The sequence below is a fragment of the Sturnus vulgaris genome, chromosome 36 (assembly GCF_052056855.1).
Source record: "Sturnus vulgaris isolate bStuVul1 chromosome 36, bStuVul1.hap1, whole genome shotgun sequence".
Taxonomy (NCBI): Eukaryota; Metazoa; Chordata; class Aves; order Passeriformes; family Sturnidae; genus Sturnus; species Sturnus vulgaris.
Genome location: NC_142278.1, coordinates 641,486 through 663,084, shown reverse-complemented (window position 1 = coordinate 663,084; position 21,599 = coordinate 641,486). Strand labels below are relative to the sequence as shown.

The window sequence follows — 21,599 nt, the reverse complement described above, 5'->3', positions numbered from 1 at the left end:
ATGCGCAAAGGGGGAAGGTGCTCCTCATTCCTCCCCAAAATTTCCCAGTTCATCCCAGTTCCCTCCCAGTTCATCCCAGTGCGTCGTACCGGCCACGCCGCTGCCCACAGCGCTACGTGAAGGGCGAACCGGCCCCGCTAACGGCAATGGCGGAGCGCTACGAAAATGCCGTAAGGACGCCGCCATTGCCCTCAGCGCTCCGTAAATGACGTAACAAACCCGCCCTTGCCCTCAGCAGTACGCAAACGGCGCAAAGATCCCGCCATTGCCCTCAGCGCTACGCAAACGGCGCAAAGATCCCGCCATTGCCCTCAGCGCTACGCAAACGGCGTAAGGATCCCGTCATTGCCCTCAGCGCTACGCAAACGGCGTAAGGATCCCGCCATTGCCCTCAGCGCTACGCAAACGGCGCACGGTTCCCCACGGAAACAGCGTAAAATCCTCCCCAGCTCCCGTTAACGGCGGTGGCGGGAGGGTCCCGGTAACCGGGGAGGGCTCCCGGTAACGGCGGAGGCCGCGCGTGATGACGTCATCCAGCCACGTGATCGACGCGGCGCGGAGGCGTGGTCAGAGAAAAAGGGGCGGAGTCAGCGCTGAGGTGGACGGAACCATTGTGGGATGAAAAAGGGGGGGTGGGGGAGGACGACGGCGCAAAGAGCGCCCCCCCAAAATGGGTCTGGGGGCGGCACAAAGACCCCCCCCAAAATGAGTCTGGGGGCGGCACAGGAACCACAGAGACGCCGCGAGTGGGACCAAGGGCTTTTAAAAACACGGGGGAGGCTCCCAAGTGTCCGTCTGTCCGGGAGGGGGAGGGGCGGCCCCCCAAAAGCCCCTCCCCCCCCAAAGCCCCCAATTCAGGCACGTGGGGGGGGGGAGGGGGATGGAGGAGAGGGGGGGTTGAGACCCCTCCCCCCCAAAATTCAAACACCCCCCCCCCCAAAAAAAAAACGAGGGGGGGGGGCTCAGAGTCCGGCCCGGGGGGGGGTCCCGGGGTCCCCCCGGTGCTGGCGCTGTCCCGGTGGGGGAGGGGCTGTCCCCGTTGTGTCCCCGGGGGGGGTCCCGGGGGTCCCGGTCCGGGGGTCCCGGGGGGGTCCCGGGGGGGTCCCGGGGGGCTCCGGGGTCACCACAGGCGGTGCTGGTGAAGGTTCCGGCTCAGCACGGAGCGCACGTCGGCCGTGAACCTGGAATTTGGGGAGGGGGACACACGGTGAGACCCCCCCGGAATAATAAAATAATAATAATTGGAATATTAATAATAATAATAATAATATTAGCAATGGTAGAGTCCAACCGAGAACTCCAAAATCTCCATCCAGGGATAACCCAAAACCTTGGCAGGAAATTCCCCCAAAAATTCCATCCAGGACCCCCAAAATCATCCCGGGACCCCCAAAATCTCCTCCAGGACCCTCAAAATCATCCCAGGACCCCCAAAATCTCCTCCAGGACCCCCAAAATCATCCCAGGACCCCCAAAACCTCCTCCAGGACCCCCAAAATCTCCTTGGGAACCCCAAAAAGGACCTTGGGGACCCCAATAAGGATTTCAGAGGCTTCCAGGACCCCCCCCAAATCCCCTCTAGGACCCCTCAAATCCCCCCAGTGACCCCCAAATCTCCTCTAAACCCCGCCCAGCATCCCCCAATTCCCTCCAGGACCCCCCAAAACACAACCAGGACCCCTCAAATCCTCCCAAATCCCCCCCAAGATTCTCCCAAACCCCTCCAGGACCCCCCAAATTCCCCCGCGACCCCCTCAAACCCCTCGAAATCCCCCCGAAATCCCCTCCTGGACCCCCAAAATTCCTCTCAGGACCCCCCAAACTCCCCCTAGGACCCCTCAAATTCCCTCCTGGACCCCCAAACTCCCCCCAGGACCCCTCAGATCCCCCCCAGGACCCCCGAAGCCCCCCCAGAATCCCCCCCAGCTCCTGAGTGCGTCCAGCATGGGCAGCAGGTTGAGCAGGGCCGTGTCCCCGGGTCACTGAACCACGACTTGATGGGGATGGCGTTGTCTGGGGAATTGGGGGAGGTTTTTGGGGGTCCCAGGGGGAATTTGGGGGGTCCTAGGGGGAATTTGGGGGGTCCTGGGTGGGGTTTTGGGGGGATTTTGGGGGTCTCTGGGGTGACTGAACCACGACTTGATGGGGATGGCGTTGTCTGGGGGGAATTGGGGGAGGTTTTTGGGGGTCCCAGGGGGGATTTGGGGGGTCCTGGGTGAGGTTTGGGGGGTCCCAGGGGAATTTGGGGGGTCCTGGGTGAGGTTTGGGGGGTCATGGAGGAGTTTTGGGGGGCATTTGGGGGGTTCTGGGAGGTTTTGGGGGTCCCTGGGTCACTGAACCACGACTTGATGGGGGATGGCGTTGTCTGGGGGAATTGGGGAGGTTTTTGGGGGTCCCTGGGAAATTTGGGGGGTCCTGGGTGAGGTTTTGGGGGGTCCCAGGGGGCATTTGGGGGGTTCTGGGGAGGTTTTGGGGGTCCCCGGGGTCACTGAACCACGACTTGATGGGGATGGCGTTGTCTGGGGGGAATTTGGGGAGGTTTTTGGGGGTCCCAGGGGGGATTTGGGGGGTCCCCAGAGGGTCTGGGGGGTCCCAGGGGGGATTTGGGGGGTCCTGGGTGGGGTTTGAGGGGTCCCAGGGGGGATTTGGGGGGTCCTGGGTGGGGTTTGAGGGGTCCCAGGGGGGATTTGGGGGGTCCTGGGTGGGGTTTGGGGGGTCCCAGGGGGAATTTTGGGGGGTCCTAGGGGAGATTTTCTGTAGATTTTTGGGAATGTCAGGATGGAGATTTTTGGGATATTTCAGGAATTTTTGGAGGGATATTTCGGGAATTTTTGGGGGATATTTCAGGAATTTTTGAGGGGATATTTTTGGGATATTTCGGGAATTTTTGAGGGGATATTTTGGGATACTTCAGGAATTTTTTGGGGATATTTCAGGAATTTTTTAGGGATATTTCAGGAATATTTTTTGGGCTATTTTTCGGATATTTCAGGAATATTTTGGGGATATTTTGGGGATATTTCAGGAATATTTTTGGGATATTTCAGGGATATTTTGGGGATATTTTTGAGATATTTTTGGGATATTTTTGGGATGTTTTCGGGATATTTGTGGGTACCTGGGTGGCTCCTGTAGGCGCCAGGTGAGTTGTCCAGGATGACGATGCTGGACAGGTCGCTGTGCACCACGGACAGGTCCTTGATGTAACTGCCCAGCTCCAGAGTGCAGTGCTGGGGGAGGGGCGGGGACAGCGTCAGGGCCACGCCCACAACACCTGGGCACACCTGGGCACACCCCCAGTACTCCTGGGCACACCCCCAGCACTCCTGGGCACACCCCCTGCACACCTGGACACACCCCCTGCACACCCCCAGCACTCCTGGGTACACCTGGGCACACCTGGGTACACCCCCCAGCACACCTGGGCACACCCTGGGCACACCCCCAGCACACCTGGACACGCCTGGGTACACCCCCAGCACCCTGGACACACCTGGACATACCCCCAGCACACCTGGGCACACCTGGACACACCTGGGTACACCCCCTGCACACCTGGACATACCCCCAGCATACCTGGGCACACCCCCAGCACACCTGGGCACACCTGGACATACCCCCAGCACTCCTGGGCACACCTGGACACACCTGGGTACACCCCCAGCACACCTGGACACACCCCCTGCACACCCCCAGCACTCCTGGGTACACCTGGGCACACCTGGGTACACCCTCAGGACACCTGGACACACCTGAGCACACCTGGACACACCCCCAGCACTCCTGGACACACCTGGACATACCCCCAGCACACCTGGGCACACCTGGACACACCTGGGTACACCCCCTGCACACCTGGACATACCCCCAGCATACCTGGGCACACCCCCAGCACTCCTGGGCACACCTGGACACACCTGGATACACCTGGGCACACCCCCAGCACACCTGAGCACAGTGGAGCACACCCCCAGCACACCTGGGTACACCTGGAAACACCTAAAATACCCCCAGCACACCTGGACACACCTCCAGCACACCTGGGAACACCTGGACACACCCCCAGCACACCTGGAGACACTTCCAGCACACCTGGGCACACCTGGACATGACCCCAGCACACCTAGGACAGCCCTCCCACACCTGCCTCGGTGCACACACCTGTTCCTCCCCTGCCCAGGTGTGCCCAGGTGTGCCCAGTGTGTGTGTCACCTGTCCCAGGTGTGTTACCTGTCGGTAGTAGCGCCTGTTGAGGATGCTGCGGTTGTTGTCCAGCTGTGTGTTACCTGTCTGAGGTGTGTGTTACCTGTCTGAGGTGTGTGTTACCTGTCTGAGGTGTGTGTCACCTGTCCCAGGTGTGTCTCAGGTGTGCCCAGGTGTGTCCCAGGTGTGTTACCTGTCGGTAGTAGCGCCTGTTGAGGATGCTGCGGTTGTTGTCCAGCTGTGTGTTACCTGTCTGAGGTGTGTGTTACCTGTCTCAGGTGTGTGTTACCTGTCCCAGGTGTGTCTCAGGTGTGTGTTACCTGTCCCAGCTGTGTGTTACCTGTCCCAGCTGTGTCCCAGGTGTGTCCCAGGTGTGCCCAGGTGTGCCCAGGTGTGTCCCAGGTGTGTTACCTGTCGGTAGTAGCGCCTGTTGAGGATGCTGCGGTTGTTGTCCAGCTGTGTGTTACCTGTCTGAGCTGTGTGTTACCTGTCTGAGGTGTGTGTTACCTGTCCCAGGTGTGTGTTACCTGTCCCAGGTGTGTCCCAGGTGTATCCCAGGTGTGCCCAGGTGTGCCCAGGTGTGTTACCTGTCGGTAGTAGCGCCTGTTGAGGATGCTGCGGTTGTTGTCCAGCTGTGTGTTACCTGTCTGAGCTGTGTGTTACCTGTCCCAGGTGTGTCCCAGGTGTGTCCCAGGTGTGTCTCAGGTGTGCCCAGGTGTGTCCCAGGTGTGTGTTACCTGTCGGTAGTAGCGCCTGTTGAGGATGCTGCGGTTGTTGTCCAGCTGTGTGTTACCTGTCTGAGGTGTGTGTTACCTGTCTGAGGTGTGTGTTACCTGTCTCAGGTGTGTGTTACCTGTCTCAGGTGTGTGTTACCTGTCCCAGGTGTGTCCCAGGTGTGTCCCAGGTGTGTCCCAGGTGTGCCCAGGTGTGTCCCAGGTGTGTCCCAGGTGTGTTACCTGTCGGTAGTAGCGCCTGTTGAGGATGCTGCGGTTGTTGTCCAGCTGTGTGTTACCTGTCTGAGCTGTGTGTTACCTGTCTCAGGTGTGCCCAGGTGTGTCCCAGGTGTGTCTCAGGTGTGCCCAGGTGTGTTACCTGTCGGTAGTAGCGCCTGTTGAGGATGCTGCGGTTGTTGTCCAGCTGTGTGTTACCTGTCTGAGCTGTGTGGTTACCTGTCTCAGGTGTGCCCAGGTGTGTCCCAGGTGTGTCTCAGGTGTGCCCAGGTGTGTTACCTGTCGGTAGTAGCGCCTGTTGAGGATGCTGCGGTTGTTGTCCAGCTGTGTGTTACCTGTCTGAGGTGTGTGTTACCTGTCTGAGCTGTGTGTTACCTGTCCCAGGTGTGTCCCAGGTGTGCCCAGGTGTGCCCAGGTGTGTCCCAGGTGTGTTACCTGTCGGTAGTAGCGCCTGTTGAGGATGCTGCGGTTGTTGTCCAGCTGTGTGTTACCTGTCTGAGCTGTGTGTTACTGTCTGAGCTGTGTGTTACCTGTCCCAGGTGTGTGTTACCTGTCTGAGGTGTGTGTTACCTGTCCCAGGTGTGTCCCAGGTGTGTTACCTGTCGGTAGTAGCGCCTGTTGAGGATGCTGCGGTTGTTGTCCAGCTTGTCAGCCACGGCACAGCCGTAGATCTCCATGGAGGCCGTGAACACGACCAGCTCGTACCACTGGCTCACCTGGGAAAATTCGGGAATTCTGGGAAATTCGGGAATTCTGGGGGAATTCTGGGAATTCTGGGAATGCCTGAGGGGATTTTGGGGTTTTTTGGGGGGGATTTTTGGGGGGATTTTGGGGTCTCAGGTGAGATTTGGGAGCCATGAAAACCCAGCTCGTACCACTGGCTCACCTGGGAATGAGGAAAATTCGGGAATTTTGGGAAATTTGGGAATTCTGGGAATGTCTGAGGGGATTTGGGGTTTTTTTGGGGGGGATTTTGGGGGGATTTTGGGGGGATTTTGGGGAGTTTTGGGGTCACTCACCACCTCGAGGAAGAAATCCACGTGGGGCCGTTTGTGCACGAAAAACCTCACGGGGTGTTTGTCAATCACCACCTGGGCACCCCAAAAACACCCAAAAATCACCCCAAAAACACACCAAAAACAACCCAAAACAACCCAAAAACACCAAAAATCACCCCAAAAACACACCAAAAACAACCAAAACAACCAAAAACACCAAAAATCACCCCAAAAACACACCAAAAACACCCAAAACAACCAAAAATACCCAAAACACCCCAAAACCACACCAAAAACAACCAAAACACCCAAAAACACCAAAAATCACCCCAAAACCACACCAAAAACAACCAAAACAATCAAAAATACCCCAAAACACCAAAATCACCCCAAAACCACACCAAAACCACCAAAAACCACCAAAAATACCCCAAAACACCCCAAAACAACCCAAAACCACCAAAAATCACCCCCAAAAAACACCAAAAACAACCCAAAAATCACCCCAAAAAACCACCAAAAACAACCAAAACCACCAAAAATACCCCAAACACCCCAAAACAACCCAAAACCACCAAAAATCACACCAAAAATCACCCAAAACCACCAAAAATACCCCAAAACACCCCAAAACACCCAAAACCACCAAAAATCACCCCCAAAAAACACGAAAACCAACCCAAAAATCACCCCAAAAATCACCAAAAGCACCCCCAAATCACCAAAAATACCCAAAAACAACCCAAAGCAACCCAAAACCACCCCAAAACACCCCAAAATCACCAAAACACCCAAAAAAACCCCAAAAATCACCAAAAAACACCCCAAACCCACCAAAAATCAGCCCCCAAAACACCAAAAATCATCCCCAAAATCACACCAAAAACACCAAGAACACCCCAAAATTCACGAGAAACACCAAAAAAAACCCCCAAAATTCACCAAAAACACCCCAAAATCCTCCCAAAATGCTAAAAAAAACCCCAAAAAATTTAAAAAAAAACGCAAAAAAATGCTAAAAAAACCTCAAAAATCCCCTCAAAAAAAAACCCCAAATTTTCCTAAATTTTCCCCAAATCCCCGAATTTCACCCCAAACCTTGAGGATGAAGTCGGGGGGGGTCCCTGGTCTCACTGTGGGTCTCAGGACCCCCCAAAAAAAAACCCAAAAAATCAAAAAAAATCCCAAAAAAATGCTTAAAAAATGCTAAAAAAAACCCCCAAAAATCCCCTCCAAACCTCTCAAAAAAACCCCAAATTTCCCCAAATTTTCCCAAAATCCCCGAATTTCACCCCAAACCTTGAGGATGAAGTCGGGGGGGGTTCCTGGTCTCACTGTGGGTCTCAGGACCCCCCCAAAAAAACCCCAAAAAATCCAAAAAAATCCCAAAAAAATGCTAAAAAAAACCCAAAAATCCCCTCAAAAAAACCCCAAATTTCCCCAAATTTTCCCCAAATCCCCGAATTTCTCCCCAAACCTTGAGGATGAAGTCGGGGGGGGGTCCCGGGTCTCACTGTGGGTCTCGGGACCCCCAAAAAAACCCCAAAAAATCAAAAAAAATCCCAAAAAAATGCTTAAAAAATGCTAAAAAAAACCCAAAAATCCCCTTCAAACCTCTCAAAAAAACCCCAAATTTCCCCAAATTTTCCCCAAATCCCCGAATTTCACCCCAAACCTTGAGGATGAAGTCGGGGGGGGTCCCTGGTCTCACTGTGGGTCTCAGGACCCCCCAAAAAAAAAACCCAAAAAAATCAAAAAAAATCCCAAAAAAATGCTTAAAAAATGCTAAAAAAACCCCCAAAATCCCCTCCAAACCTCTCAAAAAAACCCCAAATTTCCCCAAATTTTCCCAAAATGCCCGAATTTCACCCCAAACCTTGAGGATGAAGTCGGGGGGGGTCCCGGGTCTCACTGTGGGTCTCAGGACCCCCCAAAAAAACCCCAAAAAATCCAAAAAAATCCCAAAAAAATGCTAAAAAAACCCCAAAAATCCCCTCAAAAAAACCCCAATTTTTCCCAAATTTTCCCCAAATCCCCGAATTTCACCCCAAACCTTGAGGATGAAGTCGGGGGGGGGTCCCGGGTCTCAGGACCCCCCAAAAAAACCCAAAAAATCAAAAAAAATCCCCAAAAATGCTTAAAAAATGCTAAAAAACCCCAAAAATCCCCTCCAAACCTCTCAAAAAAACCCCAAATTTCCCCAAATTTTCCCAAAATCCCCGAATTTCACCCCAAACCTTGAGGATGAAGTCGGGGGGGGGTCCCGGGTCTCACTGTGGGTCTCAGGACCCCCCAAAAAAACCCCAAAAAAATCCAAAAAAATCCCAAAAAAATGCTAAAAAACCCCAAAAATCCCCTCCAAACCCCTCAAAAAAACCCCAAATTTCCCAAATTTTCCCCAAATCCCCGAATTTCACCCCAAACCTTGAGGATGAAGTCGGGGGGGGTCCCGGGTCTCACTGTGGGTCTCAGGACCCCCAAAAAAAACCCCAAAAAATCCAAAAAAATCCCAAAAAAATGCTAAAAAAAACCCAAAAATCCCCTTCAAACCCCTCAAAAAAACCCCAAATTTTCCCAAATGCCCGAATTTCACCCCAAACCTTGAGGATGAAGTCGGGGGGGGTCCCGGGTCTCACTGTGGGTCTCAGGACCCCCCAAGAAAAACCCCAAAAAATCCAAAAAAATAAAAAAAAAATGCTTAAAAAATGCTAAAAAAACCCAAAAATCGCCTTCAAACCCCTCAAAAAAACCCCAAATTTTCCCAAAATGCCCGAATTTCTCCCCAAACCTTGAGGATGAAGTCGGGGGGGGGTCCCGGGTCTCACTGTGGGTCTCAGGACCCCCCCCAAAAAAAACCAAAAAATCTCAAAAAAATCCCAAAAAAATGCTTAAAAAACCCCCAAAATCCCCTCCAAACCCCTCAAAAAACCCCAAATTTTCCCAAATTTTCCCAAAATGCCCGAATTTCACCCCAAACCTTGAGGATGAAGTCGGGGGGGGGTCCCGGGTCTCACTGTGGGTCTCAGGACCCCCCAAAAAAAACCAAAAAAAATCCCAAAAAATCCCAAAAAAATGCTGAAAAAACCCCAAAAATCCCCTTAAAAAAACCCCAAATTTTCCCGAATTTTCCCCAAAATCCCCGAATTTCTCCCCAAACCTTGAGGATGAAGTCGGGGGGGGTCCGGGGCCCCCTGTGGATCTCAGGACCCCCCAAAAAACCCCAAAAAATCCCAAAAAAATCCCAAAAAAATGCTTAAAAAACCCCAAAAATCGCCTTCAAACCCCTCAAAAAAACCCCAAATTTTCCCAAATTTTCCCAAAATCCCCGAATTTCTCCCCAAACCTTGAGGATGAAGTCGGGGGGGGTTCCTGGTCTCACTGTGGGTCTCAGGACCCCGTCGTGGTGGGAGTGGATCAGGGTCTCGTCCAGGTCCAGCACCAGAATCTTCCTCTTCACCTGGTCTGGGGCAACATTTGGGGGAAAAAATGAGGATTTTGGGAAAAAAAAATCACAAAAATTGGGAGTTTGGGGGAAAAAATGAAGATTTTGGGAAAAAAAATCCCCAAAAAATTTGGGGGTTTGGGGGCAGAAAATGGGGATTTTGGGGAAAAAATCCCCAAAATTTGAGGGTTTGGGGGGAAAATTTGGGGGAAAAAAAAATCCCCAAAATTTGGGGTTTTGGGGTGAAAAATCCTGATAATTGGGGGGGTTTTTTTCTCCAATTTTTGCCATTTTTTCTCCCATTTTTTCTCTTTTTTCCCCCCAATTTTTGTGATTTTTTCCCCCCAATTTTTGCCATTTTTCCCCCCAATTTTTTTCTCTTCCCCCCCCAATTTTTGCCATTTTTCCCCCCAATTTTTTCTCTTTTTTCCCATTTTTTCTCTTTTACCCCCAATTTTTTCTCTTTTTTTCCCCCAATATTTTCCATTTTTTCCCCCCAATTTTTTTCTCTTCCTCCCCCCAATTTTTTCCATTTTTCCCCCAATTTTTTCTCTTTTTTTCCCCCAATTTTTTCTCTTTTTTCCCCCAATTTTTTCTCTTTTTTCCCCCAATATTTTCTATTTTTTCCCCCAATTTTTTCTCTTTTTTCCCCCCAATTTTTTCTCTTTTTACCCCCCAATTTTTTCTCTTTTTCCCCCCAATTTTTTCTCTTTTTTCCCCCAATTTTTTCTCTTTTTTCCCCCAATATTTTCTATTTTTCCCCCAATTTTTTCTCTTTTTTCCCCCCAATTTTTTCTCTTTTTACCCCCCAATTTTTTCTCTTTTTCCCCCCAATTTTTTCTCTTTTTTTCCCCCCAATATTTTCCATTTTTTCCCCAATTTTTTCTCTTTTTACCCCCCAATTTTTTCTCTTTTTTCCCCCCAATTTTTTCTCTTTTTTTCCCCCCAATATTTTCCATTTTTTCCCCCCCAATTTTTACCATTTTTCCCCCAATTTTTTCTCTTTTTTCCCCCCAATTTTTTCTCTTTTTTCCCCCAATTTTTTCTCTTCCCCCCCAATTTTTACCATTTTTCCCCCAATTTTTTCTCTTTTTACCCCCCAATTTTTTCTCTTTTTTTCCCCCCAATTTTTTCTCTTTTTTTCCCCCCAATTTTTTCCATTTTCCCCCCAATTTTTTCTCCTTTTTCCCCCAATTTTTACCATTTTTCCCCCATTTTTTTTCTCTTTTTTCCCCCATTTTTTGCCATTTTCCCCCCGAAATTTTGCATTTTTTCCCCTAATTTTTTAATTTTTTCTCAATTTTTTTTATTTCCCCCCCCAGTTTTGCCATTTCCCCCCAATTTTCTCTTTCCCCCGAATTTTCCCACTTCCCCAATTCCCTAAACAATTAATTACAATAATTATAATAATTATAATAATTATAATAATTCTATTTTTTTACGGAGGCGATTCCTGGAGATGGGAGACAGGGGCAGGACGTCGTAACGCACGGTCTGGTACTGGATCACCTGGGGGACACAAAAAAAACGGGAAAATCCAAATTTGGGGAGGCCCCAAAATCCCAAAAAATCCCAAAATCCCACCGGGAAAACCCAAAAATTCGCACCCAAAAAAAACCCCGAAAAAATCGGGGGTTCCTGAGGGATTTTGGGGATAAAAGCTCAAAATTCAACCCAAAATTTAAAAAAAAAATTAAAAATAAATCCAAAATAATTTAAAAAAATTAAAAAAAAAAAAATCCAAAAGAATAGAAAAAATCCAAAAGAATAAAAAAAATCCAAAAGAGTAAAAAAAAAAAAAATACCAAAAGAATAAAAATAAAAAAATCCCAAAAAATCCCAAAATCCCACCGGGAAAACCCAAAAATTCGCACCCAAAAAAAACCCTGAAAAAATCGGGGGTTCCTGAGGGATTTTTGGGGGGATAAAAGCTCAAAATTCAACCCAAAATTTAAAAAAAAATTAAAAATAAAAATTCAAAAGAATCCAAAAAAATACCAAATTAAAAAAAAATTTAAAAAAATTCCAAAATCTAAAAAAAATCCAAAAGAATAAAAAAAAAAAATTCCAAAAGAATTTTTAAAAAATACAAAAGAACCCAAAAAATAAAAAAAATTAAAAAAAAAAAATCCCCAAATCCCAGCAGGGACAGCACAAAAATTCCCATAAAAAAAAAAAAAATAAAATAAAAATTCGGGATTCCTGAGGAATTTGGGGAATAAAAGCTCAAAATTCAACGCAAAATTAAAAAAAAAAATAAAAATAAATCCAAAAGAATAAAAAAAAAAAAAAAAAAACCAACTCAAAAAAACCCCCCAAAATAAAAAAATTATTAAAAAAAAATTTAAATCCTCCTGGATTTCCCCAAAATCCCCCAAAAATCCCAAAATCCTCCTAAAATTCCCCAAAAATTTCCCAAAATCCCCCCTGGGAACCCAAAATTTCCCCCAAATCTCCCAAAATTCCCCCAAAATTAAAAAAAAAAAATTCAAAATCCCCCCCAAATTTCCCTCAATCCCTCAAAATCCCTCAGGACGCCCAAAATTCCTAAAAATAAGAAAAAATTCCCAAAAAATCCCCAAAAATTCCCAAAATTTCCCCCAAATTTCCCGGGTTCCCATTGGGGGCCGTCCCGGCCCCTCCCCCCAGCCCAAAATAGCCCCGGCCCCTCCCCCACCCCCCCCGTGACCCCCCCGGGCCGGATTCAACCTTGAAAAGCTGGAAAAGATCCCAAAAAATCCCCAAAAAACCCCAAAATTATCCCCAAAAATTCCAAATTATCCCAAACTATCCCAAAATCCACAAAATTATCCCATAATTATCCAAAAAAATCCCCAAATTATCCCAAAAAATCCCCAAAAAATCCCAAAATTATCCCAAAAATCCCAAAAAATCCCAAAATTATCCCAAAAAATCCCAAATTATCCCAAAAATCCCTAAATTATCCCATAATTATCCCCAAATTATCCCAAACTATCCCAAAAATCCCAAAATTGTCCCAAAAAATTCCAAATTATCCCAAACTATCCCAAAATCCACAAAATTATCCCAAAATTATCCCAAAAATCCCAAAATTGTCCCAAAAATCCCCAGATTATCCAAAAAAATCCCAAATTTATCCCAAAAATCCCAAATTATCCCAAAATTATTTAAAAAAATCCTAAAATTATCCCAAAAATCCCCAAAAAATCCCAAAAAATCCCAAAATTATCCAAAACTATCCCAAAATCCACAAAATTTCCCAAAATTATCCCAAAATCATCCCAAAAATCCCAAAATTATCCCCAAATTATCCCAAAAATCCAAAATTATCCCAAAATTATTAAAAAAATTCCCAAAATTGTCCCAAAAATCCCAAATTATCCCAAATTATCCCAAAAATCCCAAAATCCTCCCAAAAATCCCAAAATTATCCCCAAAATCCTCCCAAAAAATCCCTAAAATTACCCAAAATTATCCCACAAACCCCAAAATCCCCAAAATTATCCCCGAATTATCCCAAAACCCCAAAATTATCACAAAATGATCCCAAAATCCACGAAATGATCCCAAAAAATTCCAAATGATCCCAAAAATACGAAATTATCCCCAAATTATCCCAAACTATCCCAAAAATCCACCAAATTATTCCCCAAAATCCCAAAATTATCCAAATTTTATCCCAAAATCCACAAAATTATCCCCAAAAATCCCCAATTTATCGAAAAAAATCCCAAATTATCCCCAAAAAAATCCAAATTTATCCCCAAAAAAATCCCCAAATCCACCGGGATCCTCAAAAACCCCCAAAAATTCCCCCAAAACCCCAAAATTTCCAGAAATTTCCCCCCAAAAAAATTCAGAAATTCCCAAAAAACCAAAAATTCCCGAAAAAAAACCGAAAAACCCCAAAATTTAACAAAAAACTTCTCCAAAAATTCCTCAAAAAACCTCAAAAATTCCCAAAAAACTCCAAAAAAAATCCGCAAAATCCCAAAATTCCTCCCAGAGCTCCCCCAGCCATTCCCGATTTCCTCCCCGCTATTCCCGGTTTTTCCCGGATTTTTCCCCGTTTTTTCCCGGTTTATTCCGGTTTTTTCCCGGATTTTTCCCGGTTTTATTCCCGTTTTTTTTCCCGGATTTTTCCCGGTTTATTCCCGTTTTTTCCCATTTTTCCCGATTTTTTTTCCCTTCTCCATTCCCAGTTTATTCTCCCTTATTCCCGCTCCATTCCCGGTTTTTTCCCGTCATTCCCGGTTTATTCCCGGTCATTTCCAGTTTAATTCCCGTTATTCCGGTTTATTCCCGTTATTCCCGTTTTTTTCCCGTTCCAATCCCTTTTTATTCCCGGTTTTTTCCCGGTTTATTCCCGGTTTATTCCCGGTTTTTTCCCGCTTCACTCCCGGTTTATTCCCGGTTTTTTCCCGCTTCACTCCCGGTTTATTCCAGTTTTTTCCCCGTTCTATTCCCGTTTTTTTCCCCGTTCTATTCCCGGTTTTTCCCGTTCCAATCCGTTCCATTCCCGTTATTTCCTCTCCATTCTCGGGCCGTTCCCGCTTTTATTCCCGCTTTATTCCCGTTATTCCCGTTCCGTTCCCGGTTTATTCCGTTATTCCCACTCCACTCCCGCTCCATTCCCGGTTTATTCCCGTTTATTCCCGGTTTATTCTCGCTATTCCCGTTCCTCCTCCGTTACTCCCGTTCCATTCCCGCTTTATCCCCGTTACTCCCGCTCCATTCCCGTTCCTTTCCCGTTCCATTCCCGTTATTCCCGCCCCATTCCCGGTTTATTCCCGTTCCATTCCCGTTCCTCCCGTTCCATTCCCGTTGCACTCCGGTTCCATTCCCGTTACTCCCGTTCCATTCCCGGTTTACTCCCGTTATTCCCTCTCCATTCCCGGTTTACTCCCGTTATTCCCTCTCCATTCCCGGTTTATTCCCGTTCCTCCCGCCCCATTCCCGCCCCATTCCCGGTGTATTCCCGCTATCCCGCCCGTTTCCCGGTGCTCACGGTTCGGGCCTGCCTCCTGAGCAGGTACAAGACGAAACTCCAGAGTTTGGCGGCGAAGGCCACGAAGGAGCGGAGGCCGAGCAGGCACTGGCTGCGCATCATCCCGCTCCCGGCGCCGCTCCCGCTGCCGCCCGCGGCCCCGGCGCGCCCCAGCTCCGCCAGCTCCGCCTGCGGCGCCCCCAGCCCGGGGAGGCGCTGCCGGGGGAGGGGTCCCGGGCCGGCTCGGGGTGGGGGGGGGGGGGTCCCGGCCCTCAGCGAGGCTCGGCCGGGGCCGCCGCCAGCGCCGCCATGGCCGCCATCGCCCGGGGGCACTTCCGGTGCCAGCGCTTCCGGGGCACGCACGGAGGGGGCGTGGTCACGTACGGGAGGGGCGGGGTCGGCGCGCGTAGAAATGCGTTGAGGGGGGGCGTGGTTTAGACGGAGGGGCGGTGCCTTATAATGGCTATAAATTGAAGGGGCGGAGCTATGCAAATCAAACGATGATTGACAGCTCGCTACCGCAGGGCTGATTGACAGCGCCTTTATGTAAATTAGAGGGCGTGGTCTCCACAGCTGGAGCCAATCTAGGGACGCGTGATTGACAGTTCTATGTAAATTAGGAGGCGTGGCCTCGTGATTGACAGCTGTATGGAACTTAAGGGGCGTGGCTTGGCGAGCGCGCGGCGTTCAGTTCGTTATGCAAATTTATGTAAATGAGTAGTGATAAATTAGAAGCTATCAACATTGGATTTATGCAAATCAAGCTGATTAAACACACGAAGTTATAATTGTATTCAAATGAAGGGGCGTGGTCCCCTCTTGAAAGCCCCTCCCACCCCCAAAACCCCGGGGTTCCACCCCAAAAAATTGGGGATTTCCCCCCCAAAATTTGGATTTTTCCTCCAAAAATTGAGGATTTTTCCCCCAAAAATTGAGAATTTTTCCCCCAAAAAATTGTGGAATTTTTCCCCAAAAATTGGGGACTTTTTCCCAAAAAAATTGGGTTTTTTTTCCCAAAAACTGCAACTTTCCCTCCCCAAAATTTGAGTGTTTTCCCTCCCCAAATTGGGGATTTCTCACCTAAACTGGGGCACCCTCTCCCCCCGAAATTTGAGGATTTCCCCCAAAAATTTCGGAAATTTTCTCTAAAATCCAGGGGCATTTTCCCTGAAAATTTGGGATTTTTTCCCCCCCAAAAATTTGGGATTTTTCCCTGAAAATTTGGGATTTTTTCCCCAAACGTTTGGGATATTTCCCCCTAAAGTTGGGATTTTTCCCAAAAAAAAGGGATTTTTCCCTCTAAAATTTGGGATTTTTCCCTCTAAAATTGGGATTTTTCCCTCTAAAATTTGGGCTCTTTCCCCCCAAAAATTTGGGATTTTTCCCTCTAAATTTGGGATTTTTCCCTCTAAAATTTGGGCTCTTTCCCCCCAAAAAATTTGGGATTTTTCCCTCTAAAATTTGGGATTTTTCCCCCCAAAATTGGGATTTTTTCCCCCCAAAATTTCGGGGTTTCCTGTTGGAAGCAGCAGGGCCGGGTGGGGGAGGGGCAGCTCCTTTATTGGGGTCCCAAATTTGGGAATTTTCCCCCAAATTCGGGGGTTCCGGGTGGGGAGGGGTCACAGGTCCAGGTCCTCGTCGGGGTCCTCGGGGTCCTCGGGGGGCGGCTCGGGGGGGCTCCTGGGGGGAAATTTGGGGAATTTTGGGGAAAATTTGGGGGAATTTGGGGGAAATTTGGGGAAATTTGGGGAATTTTGGGGGAATTGGGGGGAAATTTGGGGGAATTTGGGAAATTTTGGGGGAATTTGGGGAAATTTGGGGGGAATTTGGGGAAAATTTGGGGAAAATTTGGGGGATTTGGGGGGAATTTGGGGGAATTTTGGGGGAATTTTGGGAAAATTTGGGGGAATTTGGGGGAAATTTGGGGAATTTGGGGAAATTTGGGGAATTTGGGGAAATTTGGGGAATTTTGGGGGAATTTGGGGGGATTTGGGGAAATTTGGGGGAATTTGGGGAAAATTTGGGGGAATTTGGGGAAATTTGGGGAATTTGGGGGAGAAATTTTGGGAATTTTGGGGGGATTTTTGGGTGGATTTTGGGGGGATTTGGGGGAAAATTTGGGGGAAAATTTGGGGAATTTTGGGGGGATTTTGGGGAGATTTTGGAGGAATTTTGGGGTGGATTCTGGGGGGATTTTGGGGTGGAATTTAGGGGGATTTTGGGGGGGATTTTGGGGTTTTTTGGGGTGGATTTTGGGGGTGATTTTGGGGGTTCAGGACTCACCTGGGCAGGTATGGGGGGGTCAGGGCCGCCCTCGCCCCCCTCTCGGCCCCCGACAGCCCCAGGCGAAAGGTCAGGGGGGTCACCCCCAAATTTGGGGCTTTTGGGGCCTTTTGGGCTCCCCCAAATCCGGGGGGGGCCCCAAGGAGCCGTCGGGGAGGAGGGTCAGGAACTCCTGGGGGGAGGGAGAAACCCCAAAAAATCAGCACAAAATTTATCCAAAATTCACCCCAAAATTCACCCAAAATTCACCTAAAATTCACTCCAAAATCCAAACAAAATCACCACAAAAATCACACAAAAATTCACCCAAAATTTGCCTAAAATTCACTCCAAAATCAGCCCAAAATCGGCCCAAAATTCACCCAAAATTTACCTAAAATTCGCTCCAAAATCAGCCCAAAATCAGCCCATAATCCAAACAAAATCACCCCAAAAATCACCCCAAATTTACCTAAAATTCACTCCAAAATCCAAACAAAATCCCCCCAAAAATCAACTCAAAATCAGCCCCAAATCCACCCTAAAATCCCCCAAAATTCACTCCAAAATTCCCCCAGGACCCCCAAAATTCCCCCTAAATCCCTCCAGACCCCCAAAATCCTCAAAAATCCCCCCAGGACCCCCCAGATTCCCAATTTCCCCCAAAATCTCCCCAGGACCCCCCCAAATCCCCCCCAAATCCCCTCCAAAACCCCCTAAAATTCCCCTAAAATCCCCTCAGGACCCCCCCAAATTCCCCCCCAAACCCCCCCAAAATTCCCCCAATTTCCCCCCCAAGCCCCCCCTGACCTGGACGGGCCCCCCCCCCTTTTTTGGGGTCCCGCAGCAGCCGCAGCTCCCGGGGGGGCTCCGGGGCTCCGGGGGGGCCCCCCCAGGATCAGCTGGGCCCGGGCCAGACCCCCCAGAGCCCCCAAAACCGGCGGGGGGTGCAGGTCCTGGTGCAGCAGAGCCAAAATTCGGGCAGGGGGCTCTGGGGGAGGGGATTGGGGACCCCCCCCAGGACCCCAAAATTCGGTTTAAAAACTCGGCAGGACGGCATCAAAAAAAAAATAAAAATTCTACAAAAAAATCCCACCCAAAATCGCCCCCAAATCCTCCCCAAAACATCCCAGGACCCCCCAAAACTCCCCCAAATCTCACAATCCCCCCAAAATTCCCCCAAAACTCCCCCAAATCTCACAATCCCCCCAAAATCCCCCAAAACTCCCCCAAATCTCACAATCCCCCAAAATCCCCCAAAACTTCCCCAAATCCTTCCAATTTCCCCCAAATTCCGCCCCAATTCACCCTGAAATTCCCCAAAATTTCCCCCCCAAAACCCTTCAGGACAATCCAAACCCTCCCCAAATCCCCCCCAAATTCCCCAAAAATCCCCAAATCCCCCCCAAATTCTCCCAAACCCCCCAAAATTCCCCCAACCCCACCCCAGGGCATCCCCAAAACTCCCCCAAATGCCCCCAAAATCCCTTAAAACTCCCCCAAATCCCCCAATTACCCCAAAAATCCCAAAATCCCCCCAAATCCCCCCAAACCCCCCAAAAATCCCCCCAATTCAACAAATCCCTCCCAAAATCCCCCCAAATCCCCCCAAAATTCCCCCAAGTCTCTCCTAAATCCCCCCAAACCCCCCCAAAATTCCCCCCAATTCCCCCCAATCCCCCCCAAACACCCCCCAAAACTCCCCCCAAATCCCCCCAGCCCCTCCCCCCCCTCACCGTTTTCCGGGGGTCCCCCCCAGGAGCGCCCCCAGCCCCCGGCAGAGGTGGGGGAGGGGCTCCCTGAGCAGGGCCCAGCTCAGGCGAGTCCAGCACCAGGGTGGGGGAGGGGCGGGGGGGGGGAGGGGAGCCCCCCCAGGAGCCCCCCCAGGAGCCCCCCCGGGCCTGGGGGACCCCGGCCCAGCCAGCCCAGGGGGTCCCCGAAAAGATCCCAAAACTGCAGCCTGAAAAATGGGGGAGGGGTCAGGGGGGATTTTGGGGGGATTTTGGGAAATTTGGGGGGATTTGGGGGGATTTAATGGAGAATTTGGGGAGATTTTGGGGGGATTTTTGGGGGGTTGGGGGGGCTTAAGGGGGATTTTGGAGGATTTGGGGGATTTTGGGAATTTGGGGGGATTTTGGGAGGATTTTGGGGTAAGTTTCGGAAATTTGGGGGATTTTTGGGGGGATTTTGGGTTATTTTGGGGTTTTTTGGAGGGTTTGGGGGTGATTCAGGGATTTTGGGGGGGTTTAAGGGGGATTTGGGGAAATTTGGGGGGGATTTGGGGATGATTTTGGGTAATTTTTGGAAACTTGGGGGGATTTGGGAATTTTGAGGGGATTTTGGGGGTGATTCAGGGGGTTCTGGGTGTTTTTAGGGTTCGTTTTGGGGGGGGTTGGGGTTTTGGGTGTTTTTAGGGTGATTTGGGGTTTTTTTGGGGGGATTTGGGGGATTTTGGGGTTTTTTGGGGGGGATTTTGGGGGTTTTTTGGGGGGATTTGGGGGTTTTTTGGGGGGGATTTTGGGTTTTTTGGGGGGGATTTGGGGGTTTTTGGGGGGGATTTGGGGGTTTTTTTGGGGGGATTTTGGGGTTTTTTTGGGGGGATTTTGGGGGTTTTTGGGGGGGATTTTGGGGTTTTTGGGGCCCCTCACTCACCTCTCCCTCACGTTTGGGCTCAGCCCCACCTGGAACTGCTCCTGTGACACCTCCAGGAGCACCACGAGCACCTGCTCGGCCTGGGGGGTTTGGGGGGCTCGGAGACCTTCGGGACCCCCGGAAACCCCAAAAAACCACCCCGAAAACCCCAAAAACCCCCCCAAAACCCCAAAAAAACCACCCCAAAAACCCCCCAAAAAAACCCCAAAAACCCCAAAAAAACACCCTAAAAACCCCAAAACCCCAAAATCCAAACAGAAACACCCCAAAACCATCCTAAACCCTAAAAAACAGACCCAAAAAACCCCCTAAAAACCCAAAAAATCCTCAAAACCCCCAAAATTCCCCCCAAAAACACCCCCCAAATCCCCCAAAACCCGGAAAAAAACACCTAAAAACCCCAAAAGGTGAAAACTCCCGTAAAAAGATCCCAAAACCTCCCAAAATCCCTAAAAAAACACCACGAAATCCCCAAAAATCGGCCCCAAATTCTTCGTGACCACTAAAATAAACCTCAGAACCCCCAAAATTCCCAAAAAATCCCTAAAATCCCCCAAAATCACCCCAAAATCCCCCCAAAAAATCAAAAATTCCCCCAAAATTCTTCGTGACCACTAAAATAAACCTCAGAACCCCCAAAATTCCCAAAAAATCCCCTAAAAATCCCCCAAAAGTCCCAAAAAATCCCCAAAATTCCCAAAAAAATCCCCAAAAATCCCCCAAAATCCCCCCCAAAAAATCAAAAATTCCCCCCAAATTCTTCGTGACCACTAAAATCCCCCCCCAAACCTTCTCAGAACCCCAAAAATTCCCAAAAAATTCCCCAAAATCCCCCAAAATCCCCCTAAAATCCCACCTGGCCACGGCCTCGCTGACGAGCGCCCTCAGGAGGCTCCGGCCCTCGGACTCGGCGCTGTCTGAGGGGAAAAAATTCCCAAAATCTTCCCAAATTCACCCCAAAAAAATCCCCAAATTTCCCCTTCACCCCCCCAAGGACCCCAAATCCCATCTCAGAGCCCTCAAAGCTCCCGAAATTCCCCCAAAATTCCCCCAAAATTCCCCCAAATCCCCCCAAAATTCCCCCAAATCCCCCCCCGGATTTCCCCTGAAAGCTCAGAGCGCTCAAAATCCCCCCAAATTCCCCAAAATCCCCCCAAAATCCCCCCAGACCCCCCCGTCCCGCACCTCCGGCATCCCCCCGGCCCCCCCAAACCTTCAGACCCCCCAAAAATCCCCCAAATCCCCCAAAATCCCCCCCAAAAATCCCCCAAATCCCCCCTGACCCCTCACGAGCAGCAGCCCCCCGCCTCCCAGCGCCTCCAGCATCGTCGCGCGGCGCTTCTCGATGACGTCACATACGGCAGCGGCCGCCGCCATTTTCCCCCTCCTGATGGTTCCGTACAGAAAATGGCGGCGCCCTGGCGGCGCCGGCTTGATGACGTCACGCAGAGCGACGGGCGCCGCGGAGATGACGTCACCGCACGGCAGAGCGCGGCGCCGCGTTGGATTCGGGGGGAAATTGGGGAGATTTTGGGGTTTTTTGGGGTTTATTTTGGGGCTCTCCGCGTTGGGTTTTGCCTCAAAAAAAAGTTTTTGAGACGAAAAAGAGGCGAAGGGGACGGAAAAAAACGGCGCCGATCTCGGAGCGCCTCGGGCTGGGCGCCGCCATTGCCAAGGCGGGGATTCCTGTGGGCGTGGCCAGGTGACGTCACCGGGATCACGAGGCCTGGGTGGGCGGGGCCAGAACCGCGCCCCGGTTTTGGCGGGAATTTGGGGTCCCCGCGATCGAATTCCGGGCTCGGAAAACGCCGAAAAAAAATAAAAAAAAAAAAACAACAAAAAAAAGCCAAAATCGCCAAAAAAATCGTCTTTATTTTCATCCCGTACAAAATCAGCGGCGAAATTCCCCGCGGGGACCCCCCCCAAATTGGGGAGGGGGGTCCCAGCACCAGCGAAAGGAGGAAAAAAAATCCAAAATTGGGGAAGGGGGAGGGGGGGAAAACGACCCCAAAATTGGGGTGTGGGGGGAGGGGATTAAACCCCGAATTTTCGGGTGGGGGGAGGGGAGGGGGATAAAAACACCCCCCGAAATTTGGGGGAGGGGAAATCCCTGAGAGCGGGGC

The 21,599-nt window shown here is 49.9% G+C and overlaps 2 protein-coding genes and 1 long non-coding RNA gene across 3 annotated transcripts; 1 reads left to right on the top strand and 2 right to left on the bottom strand.

Annotated features, from left to right (window-relative positions):
• Positions 1 to 594: 594 nt before the first annotated feature.
• Positions 595 to 14,859, bottom strand: CTDNEP1 (CTD nuclear envelope phosphatase 1). The gene is given in 9 exon segments (XM_088155303.1): positions 595 to 1,184; positions 1,933 to 1,975; positions 1,978 to 2,013; positions 3,119 to 3,230; positions 5,753 to 5,869; positions 6,173 to 6,244; positions 9,495 to 9,613; positions 11,036 to 11,102; positions 14,584 to 14,859. Coding segments are annotated over 9 exon segments (732 nt in total). The 5' UTR covers positions 14,686 to 14,859; the 3' UTR covers positions 595 to 1,120.
• On the top strand, positions 4,777 to 5,241 carry LOC148220530 (uncharacterized). The gene is made up of 3 exons (XR_015798766.1): positions 4,777 to 4,886; positions 5,006 to 5,118; positions 5,151 to 5,241. It is a non-coding gene; the product is annotated as an uncharacterized LOC148220530 (long non-coding RNA).
• Positions 14,860 to 18,549: 3,690 nt separating the features above from the next.
• On the bottom strand, positions 18,550 to 21,157 carry ELP5 (elongator acetyltransferase complex subunit 5). The gene is made up of 4 exons (XM_088155292.1): positions 20,760 to 21,157; positions 20,333 to 20,393; positions 19,477 to 19,557; positions 18,550 to 18,784 (listed from the first exon to the last, which is right to left on the bottom strand). The coding sequence occupies exons 1-4, from the start codon at positions 20,851 to 20,853 to the stop codon at positions 18,640 to 18,642; spliced, it is 381 nt and encodes a 126-aa protein (XP_088011418.1). The 5' UTR covers positions 20,854 to 21,157; the 3' UTR covers positions 18,550 to 18,639.
• Between the last annotated feature and the right edge of the window lie 442 nt (positions 21,158 to 21,599).

Bases quoted from the DNA above. Each gene is read 5' to 3' on its own strand.
- ELP5 (XM_088155292.1), bottom strand. From the start codon at position 20,853: ATGGCGGCGGCCGCTGCCGTATGTGACGTCATCGAGAAGCGCCGCGCG. The intron at 20,394-20,759 runs GTCAGGGGGGAT...TTTTCCCCTCAG, and splicing joins GGGGCTGCTGCTCGTGAGGG to ACAGCGCCGAGTCCGAGGGC. The intron at 18,785-19,476 runs GTGAGTGAGGGG...CCCATTTTTCAG, and splicing joins AGCCCAAACGTGAGGGAGAG to GCTGCAGTTTTGGGATCTTT.